Source organism: Crinia signifera, chromosome 6 (assembly GCF_055691185.1).
Source record: "Crinia signifera chromosome 6, ASM5569118v1, whole genome shotgun sequence".
Classification (NCBI taxonomy): domain Eukaryota; kingdom Metazoa; phylum Chordata; class Amphibia; order Anura; family Myobatrachidae; genus Crinia; species Crinia signifera.
In genome coordinates, this window is record NC_139222.1 from 266,920,284 (window position 1) to 266,939,286 (window position 19,003).

Below are 19,003 nucleotides of genomic sequence, written 5' to 3' on the forward strand. Positions count from 1 at the left end.
TTACATCTGAGAGGAATATTTTAAATGGACTTAAATCCAAATGTAGATGAGCCCCAAAGCAGTTAGTAAGAGCTACTATACTTGGTAAAGTGCTGGGAAATGGTGCTGATGATTCAGTGTAAATGTATCTATCTATCATTCCTTTTTTCCCCAAAAATGTAACCGTGTAATGTGGGCTAGGTGACATGAGGGAGATTGCTAGACTAATGAGGGAGAGAGGGAGATTGCTGCTATGTCAGGGAGTCTCCTGCAGAATGCAGGTGGGGAGGTAACTATGATGTTACAGTGTAATGTGGGCTAGGTGAAATGAGGGAGATTGCTATACTAATGAGGGAGAGAGGGAGATTGCTGCTATGTCAGGGAGTCTCCTGCAAAATGCAGGAGGGGAGGTTAATATGATGTAACAGTGTAATGTGGGCTAGGTGACATGAGGGAGATTTCTAGACTAATGAGGGAGAGAGGGAGAATGCTGTTATTTCAGGGAGTCTCCTGCAGAATGCAGGAGGGTAGGCAACTATGATGTAGAGTAATCATTTGTCTATGGCCGGTGGATCTGGGCTATTAAAGAGAGCACGTGCCCTGTGATATGGTCTAGAATATAACACAGTCTGCGTCTCCGTGTGGGCAAAGAAAATCTTTTTAATTAGGAAAAAGTGCATTTTCCATTCTAACCCTGAGATGCCTATTGTTTGCTATGCAGAGATTAAATGAAATATTATTCACAGATGTCGGGAATGTAACCAGAGTAATTACTGGTTTCCATGGCGCAGAACTGACAGGGTCCTCATCTCTGATCTGTCTATATTATCATACCCACTGACAAAGTGTAAAAGCCCTAATTAAATTTGCAACAATCTCAGGCGGTTTATGGCGCTTCTAATCATCCGTGTTACGGAGACCACGGGGTTTTCAGGCTGCGGTTATGCCCTTAGGTCATCCCGGTGGTTCCTGTTACAAAGAGAGGGGTCTGTCATTTTGGGGGGGGGATAAAGGTTGTAGAAAGCGTAGAAAGCAAATAATAGCAGCAGTCAAACATAAGGTGCATCTCTCTTTAATCTGCAAAGGGTAGGGGTTCTACAAGTATTTATTTATTTACAGGTTCTTATATAGCGCAGCAGATTCCGTTGCGCTTTACAATAGTGGACAGAGATAAAACAAACTGGGAAACAACAGACAGACTTGGAGGTAGGAGGGCCCTGCTGCAAGCTTACAATCTATAGGGATATAGGAGGGAAACACAAGGACAGGCACCAGTTATAGCATAGCAGTCCCACCAAGTTACAAGTCCAGAAGGGAAGCTATATAATACATAAGTGCCTCAGAGGGTTATGCATGTAGAACTTAAACATTATAGGCTTGCCTGAAGAGGTAATGTGTGATCACATACCTCCCGAATTATGGGCCTAATTCATGTGTGTACACAATGGAGCGATTATCGTCAGGCTTTACATGTGCCGTGATCACAATGCGCAAAGGTGCAGCTGCAATCTCGCACACAATGAGGATTTCATGGAGAAGTGATTGACAGGAAGTGACCATTTGGAGGTGATACTGGGGAGCGGTTGGAAAAACACAGGCGTCTCATGGCTGCTATTGGGGTGTGTATCTGCCATCGGCATCTGCGTCGCTACTGCTGTGCCCAGTCTGCGTAGATATAGACCAATCCTTAACCTGATGTCTTTGTATATAGGCTGTGAACGTGTACAACGTGCTAACGTTGGCAGCTCTGTAGCCTAGAAAATCCCACCTGTAACTGCATCTGTGTACAACTACAAACCTGAATTAGGCCCCATGTACATGTGAATGCTAAACCAGTAATCACTTATTAAAGCGAAGCCCAAACCAAAAAGTCATTTCATGCTGTGCATTTAACTTTTAGAGACCTTAGTTTATTGACGGACATACCAGCAGCCCCAGTCAAGGCTGACAGAGTATTACATATTATATATTACCAGACTCGGATTGGCCCGGCAGGGAACCAACAGTAGGCCACGGTGATTTATGACCACACCCACTTATTATGGAGTGGGGCAGGACACAAACCTTTAATGCCACCAGGCAGTCAGTAGTGAATGACTGATCCGGTGGCTGCTAGATGATTTTATAGCTGTCGGGCAGTAATCGGCTATTGACTGACGGACTGGCGGCTGCGGCTGGGATTGAGGCTTTCTGTAGGACCGTTCCCAGATGAGCCATGCAGGTGGGCAGTCTGACGTCATGTCGTCCGCCGTGTCATGACGTTACATGCCGGACCCGCTCACCGCGTCATGACATCACACAATGACCCATCTGTGGGCCCTTACTGTCCCAGTCTGACACTGTGTATTAAGTAACAGAATCCTAGCTGTGACCATTTGGCATTTCCGGGGGCTACCAGGGTGACACCGACTTTAGGAGAGAACCGCAATAGATTTTGCTGCAGGATTCAAAGCAGCAAAATCTGCCCTTATAAATATTGGCCCAGAAAAAAACACAATGCCTGAACATATGACAATGTTGACATACCTTCCAACATCGGCCAGGCGTGAAGAGGGACAACAAAGGTGCGCGGCCAAAATTTTGGGGCATGGTCTATTCCCGAGAGGTCACGCCTCCGTTTTCACCGCTGTGAGGGCATGGCTAGCAGCTCTCTGAGCTAGGGATGGCCATCGACCATCGATGATTCCAAATCATTGATGGTTTATGGCCGATGTTGAATACTTTTGCCATTGATAGGAGAGAACCAAATGGTTTCCCTCCATTGATGGCACAGCAAAACCGATGTTTTGCTTGGTTTTTTTTTTTTCAAAGTGCCAGGACATGGAGCATTGCTCCACCCCCGACACCCACTTAGCCTCGCCCCCATGTTTTACCCACAAAGTCTCGCCCCCATAGCTCCACCCCCCATCGCAGGACACTGCCGGCCCCAGACGGGATGCGGGAACATCGCATAAAACTGGGACGATTCCCCCAAAAAACGGTTGAGAAGTATGTGACAATGTTTATGTAGTTAGGAATGTTTTGCAACGTGTGCAAAAAATAAATACAAAGTCCTACGGCGCAAGAGCTAAAGAGCGTACGCACATAGGTGCAGTGTTATGATCGAGACACATGGTCCGCTCAGCTGGTGTGTTATGGGCGTGTCCTGGTTGTGTCAGTCACTGCAAGCGGCTGCATTCCCCCGATGCACAGCCATATAAGAGGTGCCATAGGAGTGGTGTCATTTCCTATGGTGCGACCGATATCGGTGTCACAGCGTGCACAGGTGCTAAAGGTGGTGTCTCAGTCCTTGTACATTCGGTTACACGGATGTAAACAGGGATTGGAGAGTTTGAAGTGCAATTGAATTGTTGCAGGTGGACGATCGGCGACACAGACACTCTGCAAGATCCGTATATGATAAATTAGGCCCAATATTGTGCTATATGGGAATAAATAATACATTGCTAGACCCTTACGGTAACTTCACCATGCTTTCGACATAGCGATGTGCGCGAGATGGGGCACTGGGCATATGCATGGCAAGCAAAGTAGACCCATGAGTCCCGATCTCCAGTATTCATGGATATTAATGGGCATTGCGGTCAGTGCCGGAATGGTGGAATAAGCATAGACCCAATATGTATGACCATCGCAGGGTTCCTCCAAATGCTTGCCTTTAGAGCTTGTGTGGCCAGCCCGTGAAGAGATCATAAGGAGGCGTAAGTAATAGCCTGTGAGAAAAATGTGGTCTGCCTGTATTTTCCCTTATTCTGCATGTCAAGCCACTCACCATATCCTACAACTGTAGCGCTTAATAAGAACAGTACAGTTTTTACAGTCTGTACTGGCCATAACAGGGGCTGCAAATGGTGCAGCCTCCTGACTGCTATAGAACTGTATAGTAGTGCAGTGATGCCACACCCATTTCCCATGGCCACACCCTCTTCCTCGTCTGTACCAGTTTCCATCTCAGAGATGTTTGAGGGTAGCAGCTTAAGTACAATATTATGATATACTACTGCTATTTTGCGTAGGATTCAAGCCGCTGGCTTGAATCCTAGGAATCTGTGTTTGCCTATGCATGGTCATTATCATTACGTAGTTTGAGGAACTGGAGTACCAGAAGGTAGGACATACAGGACGCACATACACAGGGCTCCGGTTGTTACACCAGTTAGGTAGTCAGGGGTGTTGACAGGTCAACAATGGCCTGGTGGAGGGGGGCGTGACCATCAGGCGTCAAAGAGGGGAGTGGCCAAGCCCAAATTTAAAAAATTGAGAGGGAGAGAGAGGACACAAAGAAGGATGTAGGATTTCAAACAACAGCGCAAAACTACAAGGTGCAGCAGCTTGTGAGAAACACACAAGAAAAAAATAGAAAGTTATGTATTTCTATTAACTATTGTTGGGTAAACATGCAAGGGTAGCGCTGTGTGGCTTCACAAACCCTACAACGGAGAGAGAGGACAGGCAGCTACAGCATCTGTCTCTCTCCCCAGCACAGGAAGACACAGCACTAAGCAGATTGTGCTGAGCCGGGGAGAGAGGCTGTGCTGCGGCAGCAGCCTGTCATCTCTCTCCCCACTGCCCGGCTCCCTTCAACGAGGGAGGCGAAAGCGGGACCCTCTACTCTCGACGCCACTGTAGATATTACAACTAGAGATGGGTCGTTCGCGAACTAAACGGATCTTTTGGGCGGATCCCATGTAAGAGCAAATCAGCCGCCGATCCCAAAAAGGTGAACCGTTGTTCTTTTACTTTCAGTTTCGTTTTTCATTACAATGCATTTGCCTGGGCTCAGCACTGCCACCTGTGGCCGCTGAGATGTACTAACTCTGGAGACTGAGTACAGTGCTGTGACTGCAAATGAAGAAAGAATAACAAGGCTGCTGCTAGGGATGGCCATTGGTGCAGATGCCATCGATGTTTGCCATCGATGGCGATTCTGCACCCAGCCATCGATCAGTGTTTTACTCAGTCAAATTAGCCCCTTTTTTCAAAGTGAGTTGAGGACCCGCCCAAAAGATCTGGATCTTTTCACGGAGCGATCCGCTGGATCCCTGCTCGTCTTAGTCACCCATTTTTACCATCTCTAATTACAACCTCTTTACCACAGAGTGATGGACCAGTGCCTATATAGGAACAATGACAGCACACATGCAGCCGTGTAGCGACGGTGTAATGTCATAGCTTGGTCTGTATACCACAGTCCCTGCTTGTGTTCAGTCCTCCACTCTCTTGATCAAGATCATGTTATTACTCAGGAACCTGCTGGCCGTACGCTGCTGTTTACACAATATATTTATGAAACCTCACATCCACGTCATAAAACCCGTCAGCAAATGAAAATACAGTGATGGAATGCGTTATTGCAGCAGTACCCGATGGTTTCGGCTGCTGCGTTCCGTCCTCTCGGTAATGTAATTGCAGTAAAGGAACTCGACGAATAAGAATTGAAAAGGTGATGGTCCTATGTATTATTCAATATAACTGGGTTATGACCCAGAGATTGTTCATCTACCGCTGAGCAAAGTGCTAAACAATCCACATTGGCACGGAGAGTGCCAGCAACTGTACAGACAGACAGACAGTCAGCAGCTGCTGCTGATAGGCACCGCTGTGCGCCAGTGATTGTAAGGACGCACCAATTACTGCACATGCAGATGTAGAGCGCAGGTGACAGGGTTCACCTCTGCCGGGCTCCTGAACATACATTAATGAGGGCCATGCGGCCGGTTGCCCAGACAGTGCCTTATACCAGTGGTAAAGCAGAGAGAGAATAAATCATGCAGATTCATTCTGCAGCAGAGCCCACTGCCAGGGAGGTAACGGAACGCTCGTGTTACACCAGGCAGAGCTCAGGATTTTATTTTTCCACAGATTTATTTTTCATTGCAGTTACAATTGTAGCACTCCAAACTGCTAGTAAATGTATTTATTGTGGTGAAACAGGGTTCGTTCCACCACAGAGTGCTGTATTTCTCTGGTCACAACTGCCCTGTCAAGGTAACAGAACCTGGTTCACTGCAAAGCCAGGAATGGTTCACTGAGGTGTGATTGGGGGAGAGATGGGTGGGCTCCCAGGCACATGACTCCAGTCCAGGTTTTCAGACCTGCACAGCCACAAGTGGGAAGTGGGCTGATTGCAGTGGAAGAGATTTAAACCTTGTTCGGTTTACTTCTCATAGCGCTGATGCCCGATAGGGGCTAGTAAGTAGGCATAAGTATTGTAGCGTCGGGGATTTGGACTACCGATCCCAGGAGGCACTGCACACACGGAGCGCTGCAAGGACATATATCTTGCTTCGATTGTCTATATGAAGTTTTATTTGCTGTAAAATAGATTTGTGGCTTGTATGACATCAAATACATGCACAAATACTGAAAACTGCCTGCTGTGTCCTATCTGAACGGCGAACCTGTTACACTATATTTTCCCCTTTCATGTCCTTCAGCCCCCTGCTCTACTCCCCCCCCTTCCACTTATACCCAGGGCCGGATTTGCCACTAGGCCCATGAGGCACGGGCCTAGGGGCGGCACCTATTAAGGGTGGCACAATTAGGGTTACCACTTACCAGGCACACACCAGAGTCTGGCAGGCCACAGTGTCCGTGTCACTGTCCACCCGCCCTGGTGGCCCTGACAGAAGGAGCCAAGGTGCGGGAAGGCTCGGCTGAGGGAATAGCTGGGTGAGAGCAGAACCAAGGACGGTGATGCGATCACAGCGCACTGTGTGCGCACGCATCTGACTGGAGCCGGCCCTGGTGATGTGCTGTGCCTGTGCGCACTGACGGACCCGGAAGTACAGTGCGCCCTGAAGGGGAGACGCAGGAGGATGCCTCCACGTGCATCGAAGTATCACTATACCACCAACGGGGAGTGCAAGACACACTATACCACCAACGGGGAGTGCAAGACACACTACACCACCAACGGAAGGTGCACACAGAAGGAAACCGGTAAGCAGGGTGGGGTGGGGCGTACCAAAGTTTTGTGCCTAGGGGCGGTCTGACCCCTAAATCCACCCCTGTTTATACCGGTACCTAATATAATGCAAATTGGAATGTGATGCAGAAATGTTGAACACCTGATATTTAACCATGATAACCCCCCCTGCTCTGGAATTACTTTTTGGTATTGATGGGCAGGTTACACTGTCATGCGTATACATGGTCAACGTGAGCCGTGACTCAGTTTTGATGTTCTCTGTCATGGGTAGGGTAAGGTTAATGCCATCATGAGATAGTGTTAGCTAGTGTTGGAAATTATACATTGATTACGTGTGCTAACATTTGTCGTAAAAATAAAACTTTCTGGGTCACTGTGAGGAGCAAGTGAAGAGAAAAGCATCAATGAACATTTCCTTCCGTAGTCACTGTGAGGAGCACAGCTACAGCAGGAAATGAGGAGATGGCCATCAATGCACATCTCCTTCCATAGTCACTGTGAGGAGCACAGCTACAGCAAGAAATGAGGAGAAAGCCATCAATGGACATCTCTGTAGTCACTGTGAGGAGCACAGCTACAGCAGGAACAGAGGAGAAAGGCATGTCCATCCATAGGCCCTTATTCTGATCGGTGCGGACTTTTCCGCATTATTTCGGATGGCGTTTTTTAGCCGTCTGCGCATGCGTGGAGAACGCGACGCGCATGTGCCACGCATGGTCTCCGTACATGTTCTCACTAATCCCGTACAGAACTGTGCACCGCATACATTCGGCCAATAGGGGTGTGTTATGGGCGTCATGCGGAATGACACAGGGGCGTAGTTTCAAAGTGGGCTAAACTGGGCGGAAACATGGGCGGACACGGGGGAGTACACATATATTGGTAGGCGTGCATTCGGACAGCACGCCGAATGCACGCGAACAAAAAGGGAAGAAATGTGCGGTGTCCAAAAGGTTACTTTTGCTTTGCGGACACCACTCGGTCATGCGCTAGGCAATCGGAACGCCTAATCAGGACGGACGCACCTCAACCAATGTCACCTGAACCCAATACAATCACATACTTTACCCATTACTTGTTAATTACACGCTTCTCACTGCTACAATTGGAAGCATTTCAGCTTAAAGGGAACATTACATGCTGCACTTGTCACACACTTTAACATTGCAAATAATGCACACAACGTAATAATATTAATACTAATACACATGCCACTTCTGCATGTCTAAATTAATACAGACATTTGTGGGGCCAAAATAACATTTATTAAACAAACTTAGGCAAAAAATGAAAATACATAACAAAACAAATGGTACCATACCAGGATCAATTAGCTAAATAACAGATGACCAGGAGCAACAATCTGTTCTCAAAGTGGTTTGCTAATTGCATAAGTGTGTCATGTGATCTATGTGGGAACTCTGATAACAGTAGTCTTGTTGTATGCGGAAGTACACCGCATGTGTGCGTAGTGGCCGGTTCGCGTCCGTTCTGACGCGGGAAGGCCGTGCATACGCGGACAGACCGTGTAGAATCGGAGTGTTTCCCCCGCACACGCATGGTTTATATGTCGTCCGTACACACGCCCTGTTCTTACAGAGTGAGTCCGTCCGAATGCGGAGGACACGTGGGCGTTTCTACGGACGATGGCCGCACGCTGCCGCACAGCGATGCGTGCGGCCCGCACCGAAAGAATTCGGGAATATCCGCACCGATCAGAATAAGGGCCATAGTGACTGTCCATGCTGTCTCTCCATGACTTTCTGCTATTCCACGGTCTGCTGCTGAGCCCTGGCGGTTCCACTCTGATTTTGGCACTAATGGATGGTGTAATGGTTATCATTACTGCCTCACAGCACTGAGGTCATGGGTTGGATTCCCACCATGGCCCCAACTGTGTGGAGTTTGTATATTCTCCCCGTGCTTGCATGGGTTTTGTCTTGGTATTACGGTTTGCTCCCACAATCCAAAAATATACTGATAGCTTAATTGGCTCCAACCCTAGAATGTCTGTGTGTGTGTGTGTGTGTGTGTGTGTGTGTGTGTACATGTGGTAGGGAATATAGATTGTAAGCTCCACTGGGGCAGGGACTGATGTGAATGGCCAAATATTCTCTGTACAGCACTGTGGAATATGTGTGCGCTATATACATAACTGGTAATAAATATATTAGGGATAGTGCTCCAATGAAGACGAAAACAATACCTCATCCTGAATGCAATGTATCCCAGATAACAGATCCTATACTTTTATTTGCAGTCTATCACAATATAATTATTTATGTCCCTGTTATCTCTATTCTGTTCATCTGGCTGATGTCACCGGGCTAATATCGATATCCTGGCGCACAGGAACAAGAAGCAGCCTTCCCCCCCCCCCCCCCCCCCCGCAGCCTAAACGTATCCGTCTCTCCCCCTTGTAGCTAACCCTAAACCTAACCATAAACCCAATACTTACCGTTGGGATCCATTGGGATCCGGACCGTTCCATTCTGCTGTTGGCAGTTTGACCATCAGGATCGTGTGCGTCAGTATATTAACCTGCCAGTGGCGGCTCCAGAGGTGGGGCTGCAGCACAGTCCAAAATTCAAATAGGGGAGACGCACCAACTGCCAGCAAGGACCGGCTGTGATGTTGACTGTGTTTGGGGTGGCAGCTGGTGTGACTCCCCTATTTGAATTTTAGACTCCCACCTCTCAAGCCACCACTGATCCCTGTCATTGGGCCTGATTCAGACCTGAAAGCAGAACCCTTCAATCAAATAGCCGCCACCCCACCAGAGTGAAATCCGGCCCCCTGTCCAAGGCTGCGAATGGCATTGCAGCCTTGCGAAAAAGTGCAAATCCATTCACTATCACTCACCGCGGAATGAATGCACCTCTGTGTGCCGTCGCGGAGTAGCCTGTGACTTACTCATCTGCGAACAAACTGGCTGAAAGGGTCCGGGGCCACCGCCAAAACCCGGCCACCTGTCAATCTGCCTGCGCACGGCTGATTTTTCTAGCCTTTGATCTGAAAAGTAAGTCTATATTTACTTTTCAGGTGACCGCTTTCTGCCCAATTGGGGGTGGGCGCTGAAGTCACGTGACGTTAGCCGCCCGCCCCAAGCAGACATGGACACACCAGCGTTCGTAGGGGTGCACCCAGCATTTCTATAGGCGTGCTTATATGCATATTCGCACGTACAGAAACCCCCACCATCGGCCAGGGGGATCGAATTCGTACCTGAGCGATCAGGTCTGAATCGCCCCAAAATTTAGCTGAATTACAAAGGTATTAAACAAATAATGGTTTGGGGGTAATTTGCAGCAACTTCATAAAATAAAAAAACAGAACAACATTTTTTTTTAAACCCAGATGTTATAAAAAAAAACAAAAACCTTTACATTTAAAAATAACACCGGCACTTACGAGTAAATGGTGCCATACGCATGAGTCTTCTCATCCTCTTCTTCAATGGAGAATACGACCAGCTTATGAGAAGGCCCTCTGCGGGGGTAGGTATTGCGGATGTCCCAGTACAGCTCGATGCTGTGGTGATTCACCTTCCCCACGACTGGTGGGTCCGGCCGCTGAATTTCATCTTCTCCTGTAAAGAAACAGGTTTCCTTATTATTTGAGCAACACAAAATTAAAAGGGAATAATAGAACGTACATGGGATTGTCAGATATAGACAAGAGAAATGGGAATTGTAAATGTTCGGTAATTAGTTTGGATATCCTTACATAATGTCGGGCCTTGCATTTGTCTGAAATAATTAAAAAGTGTATATTGATTTATATAGGTTTAACTCAAGCGCATAAATTAGCATTTCTAAGCCTTTGGCAGCTAATTACATTAGAGATCATGATGTTGTACTAAAGCAGTGAATCAATCCAACTGCATAAGAGGAATACTCAATGCACAGAGAGAGGTACACCGAAAGCTAGAGGCCATACTAGATCAGGGATATGCCACTGGGGTGCACAGAGAGGGGGACACTGAAGGCAGGCCACACTAGATCAGGGATATGCTATGGAAAGCCATCCGTCCCCCCGCTGATGGTGCCGGGTAGGGGGAAAGTGGCTCAGTGTGTATGCACTGAGCGGCTTCCCCCCAGCAATGACATCGCTGTCCATAATCAACCAGTGTGTATGGACCTTTATGCTTAATGAGCATAAACCTGCATTTCCTAATCATGTAACCAGTCTTAATAAGAAATGATCTGATAATAATCTACTTTATATAATCAACGCTGGTCGGTCCCATCTCCATCGGATGGGAACAGGGGAAAGTATTGGGGGAAGAGAGCATGGAGGGGGCATATTTTGTAGGCAGCACCTGTTCCTCCCCTCACCCCTCATGTAGTATTGTAGAGGGTGTCCCTTCCCCAGGACTAAAATTTACTCACTGCCAGATGGGAATTATCCAGTACTAGATAAAAGCCATCAAAATCACTGCTTCTGCAATGTACTTTCACTTTGAGCTGTGACAGTTTTTACTTCCACTTTGAGCTGCGACAGTTTTGTCAGTCTGTCTTCACAGCTCTCTTTCTCTATATCCAGCAAGTTTGAAACCGATTAGGGATGGCCATTGACCATCTATGATTCAAAATCATGACCAATGTAGAATAGTTTTGGCATCGATGGGGGAGAGGTTTCTCTCCATCGATGTCAAGCATAAACAAATAGTTTCTTTTTCCCCCCAAGGGGCTGAGACACTGAGCATAGCTCCGCCGGTACTTGTTTCCTAGCACGGCGCCCATCGCATACCATGCCATAATGTATGCGATGCGATATTCGGGAAAATGACCCGGAATGTACAATTAAATATCGCATAGCATCGCATGCCAGCAAATGGCATGCTATGCGATGCAGTGCGATTTTTAATTGTACAACCCTGATGGGTGCTTACAATGTTAAATGCACCCCCATTGTCCACGCCACCCCCACTATCAACTCAAACCCGAAGCATGGCGAGCGCAGCGAGCCCGCAATGGGCGGCGGTACGCGTCCTCCGACCTTTTCATACCCCCACTATCCACACCGGCGTGGAGTTGACTTTAGATACCGAGCCCAAAGCGTGGCGAGCGGACGCGGAATACATGTTAAGTAAACCTCGCCACGCTTCGGGCTCGGTGGCTCGCTGCGCTCACCACACTATCTAAAGTCAACTCCACGCCGACGTGGATAGTGGGGTTATGAAAAGGTCGGAGGACACGTACCGCTGCGCTCGCAATGCTTTGGGTTGGCGTTGATAGTGGGGGTGGCGTTGACAATAGGGGTGCATTTAACATTGTAAGCACCCATCTGGGTGCTTGTACAATTAAAAATTGCATTGCATGCCGCTATATTGTATGTGATGCGCTTGTATAAGATGCAGTAAGATCAAAATCGTGGGCGCCGTGCTAGGAAACAAGTACCGCTCCGCCCCAAACACCCTTAAAGCCATGCCTGCCCCCTTGTTTTGATTGGCTCAAAGGCCAATCAGGTAAAAACATTGATAGTCATACATTGCATAGTATGACACTATTGATGGCCAGTTGCACTATTGCCACCAATGGCACTTATTTTTGAAGCAACAAAATCCCTACAGTAGTTTATTACAGCCTATTTATAACTCTCCACACAGCCTAATCCTGACCTTCACTTGCAGCCTTTTCATAACCCACAACAACCTATTCCTAACCTTTCCTCCGCAAGCTCAGCCTAACTTCCCTTCACAGCCTAATCATAACATCCCAGCGCAGCCTAAACCTAACCTTTCCTCCTTAAACTAACCCTAACCTCCCACCACAGCCTATTCCTAAAATCCCAGGACAGCCTCCTAACCTTCTCCTGCAGCCTATTGCTATACTCCTAATCCTAACTGCTGGCTGTTACTGCCACCCAACCGCCCATTTACTGAGAAAAATATGCGACAGCCAGTGATGCGATTCGTGCTAAATCGCATGGAGGAGGGGCTACAGGGAAGTCACGCCCTCCTTACGCATTCCTGGCACATGTGCAGCAGTTATTTGCATGTAGAGGGAGGGGATACAGGGAAGTCACACCCCTTGCATATTCCTAGTGCATCTACAGCAGTGCATGGAGAGGGAGGGCCATTCTTCCTATGGAGAGTGGCTTGCATCTCACATCAGGCCAACTCTGCATAGGTAGAAAAATGCCTCATTTTACATTTACATCTAATTCAGAGACGTAAGTAATGTCAATATTTACAGAGAAGATCGATTATCGGCTGGCATCATAACACGTTTCCAGGTGGTAATCGGCCACAGCAATTGAATACTTTAGCATGACCGGTGTGTACAACTTCTCAGCTGCAAATGCACTAGCGTACATCTCTAGCGACGATCTGCTTACGATCGCAATGAAAGCCGACAGATCATACGGGCAGCACGTATGAGCAGAGGCCAACCGCTCGACCCGCGCATCGTAACAACATTACTCACGATGTGCACACAATCCGTCGCGCGACCCGTCAAAATCAAGCGGATCTGGCAGACATTGTTCAGGTGTATGGCCGGCTTTACGTATTGCCTTATATAATGTGCAATACAATACATTTCTATGGATAGTTGCTGGGTTATGTATTACAGGTCATCCGTGAACATTTGCATAATAAATTTCAACACCGTGGACAGCACTGAAACATTCCGCGCATTATCCTTGCTGTCAGTACTGCAGAACACTAGAACATTTCGCCATGGGCTCAGTCATCCCTAGTTACAGGTTATTCCTAGATTTCCTGACAGCAAATCCTATTTACTGCTATTTTTAGGCTAAACAGATAGAGACAACCTGCATAGAAAAAAAAAAAAGTCTGTATGTTTTAATGCTGGTACAGCTTGTAGATGAAGTGATGCTTGTTGAATTTATGGAATGTTTTACCCAATCCGTGCATTTAATGGTATTTCTGGAATCTATTCTGTGATGTTAATATAAGCATCCAGCGACAGTTTAGTATCCAATTAGCAGGGGGTAGCTGCAATGTATACCAAATCACTGTAGCAATTCACCACTGCAAAGATACGGGGACAGCTGGTTCGGAGATCAGCAGACCCAGCGATCTCTATCACCGCTACAATTGTAGCAGTGAAACACGACACTGCTGAGGCTGGCTCGGAAAGCAGTGGCGGTACAGTGCAGTGGTGGTACAGGGCAGTGGCGGTAGAGTGCAATGGCCACCAGAGGAGGGACTGCAGCACAGTAAAAAATTTAAACAGGGGAGCTGCACCAACTGCCATGGAGTGAGTTTGGAATGACAGTTGGTGGCAGTTGATGTGGCTCCTCTATTTAAATTTTGAATCAAACCACCTGCGACCGACAAAGGGAGCTAAACAAGGGCAAAGATGATGAAGACATAGAACTACATTTAAAGAAGATACATATAATGATACAACGATGTTGGAAGGGTATTGGGGTGGTGTTGGGGTTTCATTATTAATTTTTTTTTTAAAGTAACATCATTTTAAATGACCAGCACTAAGCATCCCTGGTATGTACCGAGATGGGTGGTATCGGAGAACTTTCCGACAGGGACCAGCTCTAGTCAGCCATCCCCATACATCCTATGCACATGGTATAAAACAAGATATTCACAGTAATAGCTTTGCAGATCTTGCATGCATGGGCTAACACCACCATAAAGCGGCAACCCGGCAGGAAGAAGTGTGCGATCACTCTTGCATTGAGCTGGCCCTATTGTGATGCAATGATAATTGCAATATTATAACTTGAAAGCTGGACATTCAGAACCTGAGAGAAGTACAGTGATCACGCAAAGATTCACTGTGGATACAATAGCAACCACTAAGGGCCTACAGAAGGCATGGACCATGCTGGCCGACATTGGGGTTTATTCTAGTTCATTCTTTCTGACAAAATCCTTCTTAGATGGACAAAACCATGTGCACTGCAGGGGGGCAGATGTAACATGTGCAGAGAGAATTAGATTTGGGTGAGTTATTTTGTTTCTGTGCAGGGAAAATACTGACTGCATGATTTTACACTTCAATATAGATCTCACTTTGAAGAAAAACCCCACCCAAATCTAATTCTCTCTGCACAAGTTACATCTGCCCCACCCGCAGTGCACATGGTTTTGTCCATCTAAGAAGGATTTTGTCAGAAAGAATGGACTAGAATAACCCCCTTTATCTTACTACCTTCCCAGAAAGTGCCAGAGGAAAGATGCACCTGATCACTAAAAGGAGAGGGGCTGGCCCATGTCATATAAGGTATAATGCAACAAATAGAGGGGATCCTGAGGGGGCGGGGCCTAGATAATCCAATCTGCTTGTAGTGGAACAGGTCCTGGGTTCTAATACAGGGTGTGACACTTGCAAAGGAGGGAGGGAGGAGGGTCAGCCAGAGAAGCCCTATCGACGGCACACTCGCAGGGGAGGAGAGGTGCCCCCGTGGGAGCAGGAGCCCAGCAGCAGGTGACCCCATTGTCTCCCAGAGAGACGCCTCTGCCAGGTGAGACTCATAAGAGTCCTAAAGGAGTCCAGAAAGTGCCAGAGGAAAGATGCACCTGATCACTAAAAGGAGAGGGGCTGGCCCATGTCATATAAGGTATAATGCAACAAATAGAGGGGATCCTGAGGGGGCGGGGCCTAGATAATCCAATCTGCTTGTAGTGGAACAGGTCCTGGGTTCTAATACAGGGTGTGACACTTGCAAAGGAGGGAGGGAGGAGGGTCAGCCAGAGAAGCCCTATCGACGGCACACTCGCAGGGGAGGAGAGGTGCCCCCGTGGGAGCAGGAGCCCAGCAGCAGGTGACCCCATTGTCTCCCAGAGAGACGCCTCTGCCAGGTGAGACTCATAAGAGTCCTAAAGGAGTTTATTCCAAATGATCTTAGGTCATCGAGAGATCTTATCATGGTCATCAAACATCTGAAATAGTCACCGAGGCATCCTAGAGCTGACATACATGGCACAAGTGGAGCCTGCACCCGCCCCCCCCCCCCCCCCCCTCTCTTAAAGCACCCATTTAGTTGGCTTTACTTTGTTCGCATTCTGTGTTTTTAGCTAAATAAAAGCTATTTGCAGGGAAATACCTCCCAATACCCCTCCCCCACAATTCAGGACACATGTTCTGATCAAGGGGCAGTACCATCCGACTTTACTCATTTAACCGGTACAATGCCATTTTTTTATGGTCTCTACCAGCAAAACAGCAGTTGTACTGATTGTATTTGGTGCTGCATCGTCTGTATTTGTAAAGCAGCGCTGCAGGGATGCTAAAACTCCCTCTGTCCCTCCCTGACAGTGCATTAGCATATTATCGCATCACTGCTATGTCCAAAAACAAGTCAAACAGCGTCTTGTTCGGAATCAGGCCCAAAAGCAGGTGATAAAAACGTATAAGAACGACTGTCAAAATTAGGAGTGTAAACAAGTAATGGAAAAATATTAATCTTTTCCCTAACCATTCAAATTACATTAGTCGATTAAAACAACACTGACAACTTTTTAACAAAAACACTGTCATGACGGGCAAAATAAAAAACGATCGCTCTAGAAGAGATTGCCATCTTCCTAGGATTAAGTAATAATTGATATGGCAAAGTTACTTTTCTCCGTAATAAGGTACCCCGGGGCACTGAAATATTCATATCAGTATATCTCTTCACACACTAGAAAGAAGTCAACACACGAACGTGGGAACAGCACCAATTACGCTGCGAAATACAGTCGTTGGGCTGGAAGGAAACATATTTCCCTGTGTGGGAGGTTCGTTAAAGTGTCATCTACGCACAGCGTGGGAGTGCGGTGGTTTAAAATGACCATCGGACCGCATCGGATGTTATTTCTACCTGAGATCATAGGGCCCTTCTTAGAGTTTACATTTATGGGATGTTTCTTCTTCTACAGTAAAGGGCCCGTTGCTTAGATACATCTGTGTATTCACTAAAAGGTAAATTGCCCATCTAACAGGCAGAAATGTCCCGTATAAACTAAATGCTCCCTCTATATACTGTAGATTAACTAGTGTCCATTCTAGCACCTTGCATGTTTCTAAACCCGTGCAGTTCTTCTTTCCTGCCCGGGGTGTCGCTGTTTGTTTTCGTTCTTAACACATTGCGGCCTGTATCTCAATACAGACCAGACAGTGCTTCAAGACACTACAGCAGATGGCGACACCCCAGGCAGGAAAGACGAACTGCATGGTTTTAAAAAGGTGCAGGGCACTAGAGAATAAACACTAGATTAACAAACTGGGTCATAAAAGTGATAATAAATTGGAAAAAAATTGTGGGATGTTAGGTTTAATTGCCGATTAACTGATGTAGGGTTAAACCAGTAGTGCTTGACCCAGTAGCCATGGGTTTTCGATGTTAAATGGATAATAATTATTGTGAGCAGGCAAGTTTTATTCTATATGTAGCTCTGGGAAGCAAAGAACTGCTTGGAGTATCCAAAGGACGGTTGGGTACAGATCACTGTAGCTGAAAATGCTGGTGGACCGGCAGCAGCATCCAGACAGCCTACCTCCCCCTAACCCTCCTTTCCTACAGCATAAACCAAACCTCCCCCCCACAAACACACGGTTAAAATCTAACCCTCCCTTAAAAGCCACCTATCCCTAACCTCCCCTCCCACAGTCTAGCCTAGCCCGCAACCTGTCCCTAAACCTCACAGCCAAAACCCAACCTACCCCTAATACTTACATTGCCAGTTGTCGGGATTCCGGTACCAGTATTCTGACAGGTGTCAGGATTCCGGCACTGGTCTTCTAAACCACTGGCATCTGGAGTGCCAGGTTGGCAACTACATCCCCCTAAGGGCACCTTGGGTAGCTCTGCAATAGTGCTACCCTGTGATCCACATGCAGGTATCATGGGCCAGTTCTGGTAGCACACCCCACAAGCTATAGTACTTAAAGGTTCCAAGGTGCAGTGACGGTACCACCCCCCAGCGCTGTGCACTACGGCACCTCTCGCACTCTCCTACTTACAACCATGCCACTTCATTCCTGCTAGTTATTGCAATTAAGGCAACACAGTCCCAGATTAAGGCTTTATCCTGACAGCACTGAAACACCACTGAGATATTTGATCAGGGCCGGATTAAGATCTGTGGGGGCCCTGGACAACAAAAGGTCCAGACCCCCTTCCCCACGCGAAGGCAGGTTCCCCCCTGGTACCTGGGCAGTGCGGGCATCGTGGTCCGTACGCTGGGGAGGCAGCGGAGTCCCTGCGGCGGATGGGAAGTCAGCAGCGGGGTCCCTAAGGCGGATGGGAACGCCTCTGACTTCTCATCCACCGCAGGGACCCCCTTGTCCGACCTCGCTGCCTGCCATGCCACAGCAATGGGGTGGCGGGTGTGGGAGGCCCCTGTCGCCCCGAGGGATAATCCGCCACTGTATTTGACCAGCACATTCCACTGAATAAATGGGTGAAAATCAGAATGCTATTAAAAAAAAAAAAAAACAAGCCGCCTTCTAGGGTAAATCTTCCAAACCCCATTATAATAATGACTGAACACGATCTGCAAGCCACGGGAAAGAAAAAGAAAAGATTTGGCCGCGATTACTCACTCGGAATACCTTTATTAAAGAAGCGGCCAGGATAATCCAGACGACCGTTTGGGGGTATACTGCAACTAATACATTTTCTTACACAATGAATTGATAGTTGCCAAGGGCGGCGAGAAACTTTCCTGTGTTATTAGAAAGAACCGAATGTAAAATAGGATAAAACCGGTAATGCATAAAAAAATAATCCAGGAGCCTTTGTGACAGAAGTGAAATGGAAGCCTGTAAACCCGACGGTATTAGAACAATCATACCAGCGCTTTATTTTTTAAGGCGAAATAGTTTAATTTCTCCTTTAACGCGGCGCAGAAGCTTCGTGTGAGGCCAAATATAAATATAATCTATCTCCGTTCCTTGCCACTGTAAAATCATGCACTTTATACAGGATACCTGCATTATACAGCAGCTGTAGACAGGCGAAGCATGACTCAGAACAGTATCATGTAAATAAGTTCTCTCTGCACCGGTCTTGCTGTATTTTTTATTTTACTTAAGGCCCATACACACTAGAAGATTTTCATTTCAAAAGACTTTGGCAAAATCTTTGATAGATATATCTTTCCCCAAAGTA

At 47.2% G+C, this 19,003-nt stretch overlaps 1 protein-coding gene across 1 annotated transcript in view; it reads right to left on the reverse strand.

Moving 5' to 3' along the window:
• FANK1 (fibronectin type III and ankyrin repeat domains 1) overlaps positions 1–19,003 on the reverse strand; it is an 82,759-nt gene that overhangs the window by 46,030 nt on the left and 17,726 nt on the right. The window contains exon 2 of the mRNA XM_083149529.1: positions 10,322–10,499. Coding sequence (XP_083005655.1) covers positions 10,322–10,499 — 178 coding nt within the window. The remainder of the gene's footprint in view (positions 1–10,321; positions 10,500–19,003) is intronic.